This window comes from Glossina fuscipes, unplaced genomic scaffold (genome assembly GCF_014805625.2).
Source record: "Glossina fuscipes isolate IAEA_lab_2018 unplaced genomic scaffold, Yale_Gfus_2 64265, whole genome shotgun sequence".
Taxonomy (NCBI): Eukaryota; Metazoa; Arthropoda; class Insecta; order Diptera; family Glossinidae; genus Glossina; species Glossina fuscipes.
This window is the reverse complement of record NW_024003944.1, coordinates 1-11,233: the sequence shown is the minus strand read 5'-3', so window position 1 is coordinate 11,233 and position 11,233 is coordinate 1. Positions and strand designations below refer to the sequence as shown.

At 36.2% G+C, this 11,233-nt stretch overlaps 1 protein-coding gene across 3 annotated transcripts; it reads right to left on the bottom strand.

The window, feature by feature from the left end:
* Positions 1-4,023: 4,023 nt before the first annotated feature.
* On the bottom strand, positions 4,024-10,421 carry LOC119643815. Of its 3 annotated transcripts, none has more exons than XM_038043321.1 (10): positions 9,362-10,420; positions 9,130-9,256; positions 8,964-9,071; positions 8,245-8,874; positions 7,527-7,781; positions 7,159-7,467; positions 6,392-6,810; positions 5,739-6,057; positions 5,246-5,683; positions 4,025-4,467 (listed from the first exon to the last, which is right to left on the bottom strand). In XM_038043321.1, exons 1-10 carry the CDS (start codon positions 10,352-10,354, stop codon positions 4,235-4,237), a joined length of 3,831 nt encoding a protein of 1,276 aa, XP_037899249.1. In that variant the 5' UTR covers positions 10,355-10,420; the 3' UTR covers positions 4,025-4,234. The 3 variants fall into 3 exon arrangements, with proteins under 3 accessions (XP_037899251.1, XP_037899249.1, XP_037899250.1); XM_038043322.1 differs by having other exon boundaries at positions 5,739-5,994; XM_038043323.1 differs by lacking the exon at positions 7,527-7,781 and having other exon boundaries at positions 4,024-4,467; positions 9,362-10,421.
* Positions 10,422-11,233: the final 812 nt, after the last annotated feature.

Here is an 11,233-nt window from a genome sequence, read left to right as displayed (position 1 = left end):
CTGTGTTGAAAGAAAGATATTGGTTTGGCAGCGATCCAAACTTCAACCCATTTTCGCACCTTTTTCACTTAAGGGACTCGGGTGCAGGCCATGTCCAATGAGTACGCTGGTTGCGGGGGAAGAAAAAGTATTTTGATCGTCGCGTACACTGAATAAATCAATAATATTAAATGGAAAACTGTTATTTTATGTAGACGAAGGTCAAAACCATCGAATTCAACCGTTATATACACTGGTATTTCCCATTTCTTTATCATATTTACCTTTTAGAAGTCGCTGGTCAAAATTTTTGCAAACACCTAATATATGATTTTTTGTTCTTCTTCATATCTCTTTATGTACTTCGTATTAATTTTCGATAATAATTAGTATAAGATTTACTTTTAAGAGTCTATTGAATTCGACTGTTAATTTATTTTAGCTAATTTTCATGTATAAGTAAATAAATAAATAAAAAATTCCGCTATTATATGAAATATTGTTCTCTTGTGAAAGCCAAAAATAAAATATCAAACCGACAAAAACACCCTGTGCATACGCAGACGTTACATCTTTTATACCTATCACCGTGATCCTAAAAAAAAGGAAGAACTAAATTTTCATACTCTAGAGATGATTTGTAGAGGTACTACAGCGTTTCTCGTAGAATATTTGGTCAAATTTTTGTAGATTTATCTGCTGTACTTTGTGAGTAATGAACAAAATAAACATTTTTTCCCAGTCCGTGTTATAGAGGATGAAAATTTTGTTCTCTTACTTGTTTTGTCTTTTTTAAGATAACGTTGATCGGTATAAATGATTCGGTCCCGACCGGATTTAATTTTCTTACTTATTTTTTATTCACACTATGTACACATATGTAAATAAAATCCATTAATAAAATGAAACAAATCTCTTGAATTTGAAAGGAATGTAAACGTAATTATTCAAAATGGAAAAGCACTATAATGCTACCTGCCCATTTCGTCAATAAAAGTAACAGATTTTCTCGTGGAAGTGTCTATAATTCAGAAATCTGGTGGACTAGCTGAATATAGCCCACTGCTAGTATATACCAAGCGATTTAAGTGTCTTAAGTAGCACAAGAAAATACATTTACTAGTACTTTTGATCCTGGGACAGACCTCCTTCCTATCAACAACTTTAAACTTTGAACGGCTATGAACATATTTTTGAATTTTGTTCGCTTAGTAGCCATAACAGAGTTCATGTGATTGCATCAATTTCGGCATACCAAAGGAACTGTACCAATAAAAAACTTCAATACCAATTTTGCTGGAATATAAGAGTATTTATTTATTTTTATTTACTTACACATGAAACTCAGCTAATATAAATTAACAGTCGAATTCAGTTGACTCTTAGAAGTAAATCTTATATTATTAAAAAACAGTATAAAGTATATAAGTCCATGTAAAAAAAAAATAAAAAAAAAACACAAATAATTAAACAATAATTCACTTATTATTAAATAAGAAAAAAACAAGCATGTACATAACTAGCAAAGAGGGTACGTTTTTCAAGTGACAGTTAGGCTAACAGGCACAATCTATTTTCATAACGAAGCAGAGAGACAATCGGGTCTCAACCCAAATTCAGTAGGAATTCACTTTCAACGGATTCAATTGAATCTACATAATATCTATAGGAAGGGAACTATAGAACACAGGCATACTCAAGTATGCTCATGTGCAGCCGTTTTTTAATGTAAGGATCATTAAGGTCTTTAGACCACCTCTCCATGAAAACTATCGCCGACCTAGCTTTACTTACAAAGAGCTCAATGTGCAAATTAAAACGTAACCCTTGGTCGAATAGAAACCCTAAATCGATGAACGAATCAACATTTTCCAACTTGTCTGAATCACTGAAATACTCAGTATAGAAAGACTTCTTCCGCGAGAAAAGAAGGTCCTTGCACTTTCTTAAATTTAATTTCATAAAATTTAACATCGAAATTATATATGTAACCAAATTATCTGAGCCAATTTAGAGCTGATTGCGAATCTAAAGAGTAGCAAAAAAACAGTTTAACTTCATCAGCGTCAAAACCGTCCTAAGTGGCTGCCTTGAGGGACGTCAGACGTCACGGTAAATTCATCCCAGCTAATGAAATTAAACAGAACCCTAAATAATCTGTTATGAAGATAAGAGCATTTTACTAAGTACAAAGCACAGCCGGAGATCTGGAGTTTGAAAACCAATAAGTTATGGTTAATTACCTCAAACGCTTCACTAAACTCAGAGTATCCAATATCCGAGCGAGGGCCACTAGAAAAAGCCGGAAAAACATAGCAAACAAATTCGAAAAAATACGTAACAGTTGATCTTCCTTTCAGAAAGCCATCCTGGAATGGAAAAACATAAAATTTGACAGCAAAAATTAAATGCTGAGTAACAATTCTCTCACACAATTTAGCTAAGATATTTAACTTGGCAATGCCTCCATAGTTCTCAACATGCTATCTGTTCTATGCTTTTGAAGCGGAAGAAGGGACCGATTCATGCAACGCAAACGGAAAACACCTGATTTCATATGCTAATTGAAAATCTTTGAAACAACACCACACAGTTGTTCAGAGCATGATTCAAGTATAGATGATGAAATATCATCAGATTAAGGCGCGCAACTATATTTTAGAGACCTCAAACAATTTAGAATGTTATTTTCGGCAATGACCACGTTAGGAATCAAAATCGAGTTAGCCAACTGATATGGACAATTAACAGTTAAATTGAATCTCCGCAGACGTGTCAGGCGCCAGTCTTGACAAAAATATTGTCTTTCGGGAAATTATTACCATCAGGCGGAAGTCATTCGTATTAGGAACGTTAGGAATTACGGGTAGAGAACTTTGATTTGGGGAGAAAACAGAGACAGTGACTACCTCTGATTTTGCAATTTGTGCGACTTGTGCAGCATGGTGTCCAGCAGATGCACCTGAACAGTTAGAGGGAGAGGGGGATTTATTGTTTGGTTTATTTGTTTTGATCGTATAGACTGAAAGGATCAAATGGCACCACTCGAAGGAGATATCTGTGTCACCTCAGCATAGCTGACACAAAGAGTGCTTACCAGCTTGTTCGTATTATTTGTGTTACCAGAAATGTTTACGATGGAAAAGATGGTAATGCCTTTGGAGGCAAGGGTAAAGCACTCGATACCTTAACCGGATTTGCCAATGGCGGATCCACAAATTCTATCGTTGACGATGAGGAATGATGGTAAGCAATATGCACAAATGTAGGGGATTTATGCGGAGATGGAGGTGAAATTCCGCACGCAAGTTGGCAGTCAAGTAAACGTCGTACGATAGTTCATATTAAGAACGATTAAATTTCCAGATGGAGAGTTTTAATTTGCCTTGCCCAACATGGTGAGCAGCGGACACACTAGGAGGTGCGGCGAATTTATTATTTCCATTAATATTCTTCGACAATTTAGACAGAGTAGCCTGATTCATACCATTGGGAGGAGATACCCTTACCTCCTCAATACAGCTGAAAAAAGCAATAAAGAAAAAAATTAAAAAAATACATTATAAAATAAATAAAGCGCGCGCGCAAAGTTATCATATTTACCTTAATCCAGATCTGATAAAGATCTAAACAGTGAGGACTGTGTTGGATCCAAACCCCTCTGCGGAATATCTTAGCAATATTATTACGTCGCGCAGCCTACTTTACGTAAAAAGGGTCAGAAAGTGATATTCCACTGTGGCCGAATTTGTTATACCTACTATCTTTCTATTAAAACAGAGTACACAAATATTGTGTCCGTTTAGAAGTAATGAGCAAAAGACCACAGTACAACGTAAAGTGAGAGCACTTCTGTTTTCAAAGGCACAAAAATAGGTCTTTTGCTCATTACTTCTAAACGGACACAATATTTGTGTACTCTGTTTTAATAGAAAATTTGTAATATCGTTGTCATAGTATTTGTTTTTTTGCTGGAAATAGATTTGATTTTTTTTGTAAACCCTCGAATCACATTTCCAAATATTCCAAATAACGTTTTTCCTCGATTTTGGTAAAATGTAAATAAGGGCTGATATTTATTCAAACAATTTATGAATGTAGTAGATGTCGCATAAATGTTTGTATGTTTTGAATTTAAATAATCAAAGAAATAAAAACTTTAAGTAACTAGAAAATGGTTTACAACTAAACCTGAATATAATTATGGTTATAATATTCATTTTGTGATTTAATTTAGTAACACTTTTGCTTGCCTTTAGTTATGGACAACTGTTGAGGAATGTTGAATACTACGTTCGAACTCTTCTAAACTGAGCGCCTGGTTTAAATTTAATAGGGGAAGTTTTCCGGCTGATGCTTGGGCTAATAGTTCGGGTGAAAACCATTGAGCCAATTGATTACTAGTAGGTGATAAGCAACCGTCTCGCTGATAATTTAAATTTGGAGCCATTGCGTTATTAGCAGCCGCGAGATGGGAACCCGAAAGATCTGCAAATAGTAAAGTTATTCGCGCAAATAAGGCAGATTGAAGAGAGAGGAACGAAATTTGCCTTTCAATTTAAAATTCTTTAAGTCCATAAAATCCATAAAATAAATATATCTTATCTTACTTTTTTATACTCAGTTTATATGTATGTTCCAAATACGCATCAAAGACTTCGTATTAAAATGATTGAATAGTTGATCAACAGAAAATAAATACACAAGGTTCAAATTGGGTACAAATATTTCTTATCAAAAAATAATCACATTGTTAAAGCGTGTCACAGATAGTTTTTAGCGGCTATCTTTCGTAAATGAGCAACGAAGAAAAATTCAATGCTGTAGTTTCCGCCGGCATACGTCAGACAATATACATAATACGCAATACGTACATAATATATACACGATCGAGAAAGAAAAGATATTTTTGTTCAAAATTAAGTATCTACGTTATTCATAGATCTCTTGGGATGCGTTTCTTAACAGGAAAATTGTAATTTGTAAACAGAAAATTGAATTGTTATTAAAGTAAGCGGAGCTGAACAAAAAGCGGAATTTTGGTCCTCGAGTTCTATAGATTTTCCAAGATAGGTACTTAACTTGTTGGATTTTGTACTTAAATTTATGTCAACGCTATTGTGATTTACAATGGACGAAAACCACGTATATACTTGGTCTCTGATGCGTTTTCAAACACATTACAAACGGAGTTGCAATGTTAGTGAAGCCGCCCTTATGGTGGTGCTTATATCAGTAATGATTCTTTGTTTTATTTTAAACATACTTGGATGACCGCTAACCACTTCGTGTTGCTGCATATGTTTTTGATTTTGTTGCTGCAATAGTTTTTGAACAGATAAAGATCGTTGCTGATATATATGTTGATGCTGTTGTTGATGTAACTGAGCCATACTATTAATATTCTGAGCATTGGCTAATGACTGTGGAAAGATGTGCGGAGGCGGAAACGATTGATTAATAACCAGCTGCATATGCTGAGTTGATGTATGATTGCCTTTGGATTGATGTTGCTGCAGTTGTTGTAATTCCAGCTTTGTAGCATGCGTTATGTGAGGTAAAATTTGTTGTTGCTGGTGCTGTGTTGACTGCTTTTGTTGATTTTGCCCCACTGTAGGATGTGGCTGCGTTTGTGATGTTGGTGTCAAATGTTGTACTTGTGGCATTTGTAAAGTAGTCATCGGTCCCTTAAGAATTGGACGTCCTTAAAGTGAAGTACTTTAGCAGGGTTCGCTTAAATTACATACAATATGTCATACCTATAGGTTTACTAATTGTAACGATATTAGAATTGATTGTTGGAGACGGCCATTTAAGAAGTTGTTGATTTCGTAGGTGACCAGGCTGATGGCGATGATGTTGTGGGGATATCTGTTGCGGTTGCTGTTGTGATTTTAAAGGTGATACTTGCTGTGCTGTTTTCGATGATATTAGATGATGATGTTGCTGGGATTCTTGATGTACACTGCCGCTACCAAGAATCATTCTGGGTTGAGAGGTTTGTGGATGCTGATGCTGAATTTGATGTTGAATATGTTGTTGTTGCAGTGGAAATATGTCACACGAAGGATTTCCACTCTGAACAAAAAGCACCGGGAATTAGTAAATTAAGGTGCCATTGCAAAGCAATCGGTAAAATCTTTTTTTTTTAAATCATTTCAGTGATGTCTACGCTTAATTTCAGCGCTAAATATATATTGAGTGAATAATGCAAACACTTTCTGTAAGCAAACTTCTACTCGCAGAGCATTGAAATCAGCGCAGACAACAAGACAGATGCAATAACTTGAGAAAGCAAAAGTACCGACTAATTCATGCGTCGGTTTAATTAACCAATTCCTGGTACATTTTGATTAGAGTTTATAATGATATTAAATGTTAATCCTTAATACTATCGGTTCTTTAGATGTACCTGCTGCGTTTGTGAATGTTGTTGTTGCATATGTTGTAAGTGATAGTGTTGTTGCTGTTGCTGATTATGTTGTGGAGAGGTTTGAGAAGATGCGTTCTGTTGAAAAGATACATCTTTATCGGCTGTCATTTTTCTTAGTACAGATGTGGGTGTAAACGCCAATGGAGTAGGTGAATTTATATGTCGGGATGACGGTTGAGGGTTGTGCAAATGATGGGGTTTCATCAGTTCACTGTTAACCGTACTATTTCCTGGAATGCTTCCTTGCTGTTGTAACAGATCAAAATCCAAATGATGTTTACGTGTTTCTTGTCTTCGCCGCAATACTACTTCTTGCTGTTGTTCCTCCAGTTTTTTTTTCAAGGCGTGCTGCAGAATCGTTTGCGTGTGTATTTGCAGTTCACGTTGAGATGGTATAACTTAAAAGAATTTAACACATGCATCTTAAATGAAGGTAGCGTACATAAAAAAATGTCACAAATTTTAGCTAGAATGCCTAATGTTGGCCTCAAAATCAGTACGAGATTAGACTCAATCCGTTGTCTTGATTAGGTTGGAATTAGTCTTTTATGAACACTTTCTATTGAAAAATAATTTGTACGCAGAAAGAGTTCAATTAAACTGGTAAACTGAGCCTTATCTCGAAGATTGGTGTGTAAATTGGTTTTTCAATACAAACAGAAATTGCGCACTTTGAATAAACACTTCAGTTATTCTACGAAATATGATATGAACAGGTAGAAGTTCAAACATAAGAAATAACTCACATAAGTGGGCAGAATTTTCCTGCTGTTGCGAACTCTGCAGGACTAATTGTTTTTGTTGGTCTTTGGGTTGTTCCAGGCAATTGGAGTGTGTTTTATTACTAATATCTGGTGCTGTTGATACAGCCTGTGTCTCATTGAACATTGTAGCCGTAAGGGCCATCAAATTAACATTACCACCAGCCGCAGGAGTACCACTACGCGAATTTCCGTTTAATACTTTGGACACAACCTCGCTTCCGTTTGATGGAGAATGCAATCTCCTAAAATCTCGATCATTGTAATTCAGATTCACTTCGACTATACCTGATGCTGAAAAAAATAGGAAATAATCAAAACGTATACTTTAACTTCCTCCAGTCTTTTCTTACGATGCACAAAAGGATGAGTATTTATTGGATTGGAATTGGCTGAACCATTAGCACGTAGCGGTGACAATTCACAACAGGAGGTCACCGGAGACGTCTGAATTGACATTAAGTTTTGTTGCGTGGTCAGCGAAGGGGTTACAGAACGCGAACTATCGTTCAGTATGGAAGTAATAACATCTTTAATGTATGGCGATGCGTTGGGATTCTTCAACTCCCTTTCCAGAAAAGCTTGTGAAAACTCCCCCTTGGATAAGGCTACGATATTGCATATAAAAACACAACTGCTTTAAATATTCAAAAAAGTGAGTCATATTCGCTGTAGCGCGAATCCTTTATATCCGTCACTGTAATAAGTTTTAGCTAATCTGCTTAACAGTTCGTTTTCTTAAAGAATGCAGAACAATTGAGTATGTAATATAAACCAAGGAAAACATCAACATCAATATATATAAAGAATTTGGTTTTTTGCGGCTTTATTACTACTAAATTTTAGCACGTCTCTTTTGTAGAACATGAAACGTGCATATAATTCAAAAGAAAATATATGTGCTATTCACAGAGACACCACGTAATGCCAAACGTAAACGTTTTTATAGACCAAATCGCTACTTACCGCTGAATCTACGCATTTTAAAAGGTCTACAATTTTTAAATATTACTTAAATAATGACATCCTGTGGATAATAAGTACTACAAAGAGGAGGAATTCATAACTTACATTGCAACAAATTTTGCATTTCCATTTGTTTTAGGGGATGATGACCTAAAATAAATGGTAGCATACATTGAGGTGGCTGCACAGATAATGCTGAAAAAGTTTCGTTCTCAAAGTGCTGCGGTGGTATTGGTGCTGACATATGATACTGTGACTGATCCGCTTGCTGTATATTTGACGGCAGCATTTGCAAAAACTTTTGTTGGTAGATTGTTTGGTGTTGTTCTTGCATTGGTTTGGCGAGATCCTCATGCCTGATCATATTGGAAAGCGGTACAGGAATCGACTGTGTGAGGATTCCTTGTTTTTCCACGTTTAACGCTTCTTGCAATGCTGTTGCCGAACTGCTAAATAACCGATCAGGGTGTGAATCCATCATTACATTGATCGCCAACCCAACGTCGCGAGGCTTGTTATCTCCTGCTCCCAGTTGATTTAACAGTCGCTTGAAGGCTTCTACATCCTGATTAGTTTTTGGAGAAGGCGATGAATCGGGAGGGTCAACACACCTATTGGCGGTGCTGCCAGAGTTTCTTATTGGCTTGGCACCACAACCTGGTATTTCTGTGTGCTCGCTCTTAGTATCAAGAAGGCGCATGCGAGCCTCCAGCTCCTCAACACTCAATGCTAACACTTTATATAAGCAGAGCAAATAACTCTTATGATTTAAATTTTTAACATTATTTTGTTAATAAACTAACAGTTTGGTATTGGTTACCTACCGGCATGAGGTAAAGATTTTGGAAGATCTGGAGTTAGAAAATGATTATTCCTGAAGAACGCCATAAGAGAATCCGTTCCATTACCCTTTAATTCTTTTTCTTTGTCATCTAAAAAATATTTTGTTTACTTCATTACTTTAATAAGATGATATGGATTCTTTCACACCTCCATAAGGTTTACTTTGACTGGCTACTGGAACAAACTCATCATCTTTATTAGTCTCCTTGTTCACAAACCAACGACTAAAGCGTGAAGTTCCTATCTCATTTGAAATAATGTTTTGATCACCCGCCTTGAATAAAAGGAAAAAAAATGGGAACAAAAGCATTGAAACGTAACATCGCCAATAGAAATAATAATTTAACATTTCTGTGTAACATCTTTCTTTTGACCTTACAATTATAGGATATTCTAAGGAATCCATATCGAAGAAATTTAGTATATCATCAACATTTCCTGATTTACTAGATGGCGAAATCTGCGAAGTTGCGTCTTTTACTTCAGCTAGATGGTCCGAAGACAAATGTTTGCCAATTTTTTCATCCTTAAGTTCGTTAGTGTGATTGTTTCCTTGACCATTTGTATCTGAGTTATTATTTATTGACATACCCTCATCATCATCTGCATGATCGATACCATCTTCAGCATGAAAATCCTTTTCTACATTATTTAGAATTATAGCTTTGTGGTCATTTGCACTTTCCAACTTTCGATTATTACTAGGCGAAGACGATGAACTATCACTGTGCTTTTCGTCATTTTCGTTTACAAAATAGCTGTCTTCGTGTTCATCAATTTCCTCAAAGCCATGCAGTTCAATAGTGTCGTGCTGAGAAGTGGGACCACCACTGAACCATTCAGGCTCATCTTTATCCTTTTCCTTCAGTTTTGGTTTTTCTTTTTTCTCAAATGCATGATTTTGGCTACGTCTAAAGGACATTGTGCGTTGTATCATACACGATTGCGACAGCTGGAAACGGTGATTAGCATTTAAATCTATGCTGTTGTCCTCACAAGTAGTTGCATTATAACGCCTTGTATTGTATCCGTTATCTTTGTTTTCATGCTTTTCGCTGCGTGCATAACTTTCTAGCACACGACGATCGTAAGGACGGCGTTCTCCTAGGTTACGTTCGCAATTGCGTGCTTCTGGGAATCGCAATACCGCACGTGGAGAGTTATCATTACTGTTGTCTGGTGCTGATTCAACACTGGTGAAATTACCGTGAAAATTTTTCTCCCTTTCTACTCTAGTACCACCGCTGTTAGACCTGTAATCCCAACAAACTTCACGAGAGACTAAGCGTCCGCTGCCTATGCGACGATCCAAACGCTTCGCGTTGTTACTCTTATTACATGTTGGATTGATTTCAGCGTGCGAATCGCTCATCAATGGTAGCCAGTAAGGATGAGTCTCCGTGTTAGAATGATCTGCTGCAAAGTAAACAAAAGTGCTTAAAAGTGTGCCATTTTAAAGTGATAATAAATGAGTAATCACTCCTAGTGCATGGTAACATTAGCTAACTGTTTATTCCAGTATTTATTTAAGTAATTTTTATAGCGGTAAAAGCAATCGTGACAAGTAAGAAAATTGAACGGGGGACCGAATCCCCTATACCAATCACCGTTATCCTGAAAAAGACAAAAGTAAAAGAGCAAAATTTTCATGCTCTATAATATGAGTGGGCGCAGATGATTTCTTCTATTTTCAAAGGAATATTATTCTAAGAAGAATATTCAATACAACGTTTTGCGGACTTTGCAGTCCTTTGACTATTTTCGTTTTTGGTAACGGGAGAATGTTTGCCACAAATACTACAAAGTTGCGCAAACAAATGAACAGGCGGACGTGTTTAAGTACATTCCAAATGTGAAACTGGTCAAGAATTTATATTCCTTATGGGGCTTTTGAAGCTTGCTTCTGCGCCTTATGAAGGTATTGAAAAAATAATTAAATTTTAATACACTATAATATTGAATAGCCGTGCACAGACGCTACAGGAAAATGTTTACAATAGACGTTATACAGATGGACGTACAGTCAGGTGGACTTGCTTAGATCGATTTAGAATTTGATGCTGATCAAGAATACATATACTTTGTGGGGTCTCTGATGTTGCCTTCTGGGCCTCGCAATCGTTTTTACAAAATGAATACCCCCTATCCTTCGGCAAAATTGCTACCGAAATGACCGCAATTTTCTGCTAGAAAATACATGAAAGTTTTTTTGGGCAGTGCCCATTCGTCATGAAAGCGTAAAAAGACGCCT

What these genes read in the sequence shown, in the direction of transcription:
- LOC119643815 (XM_038043321.1), bottom strand. Translation starts at nt 10,354, where the DNA reads ATGAGCGATTCGCACGCTGAAATCAATCCAACATGTAATAAGAGTAAC. An exon ending in GGAAAATTCTGCCCACTTAT is followed by an intron (nt 6,811 to 7,158) that starts GTGAGTTATTTC and finishes AATTCTTTTAAG; the next exon opens with TTATACCATCTCAACGTGAA. An exon ending in AGTGGTTAGCGGTCATCCAA is followed by an intron (nt 4,468 to 5,245) that starts GTATGTTTAAAA and finishes TACTATTTGCAG; the next exon opens with ATCTTTCGGGTTCCCATCTC.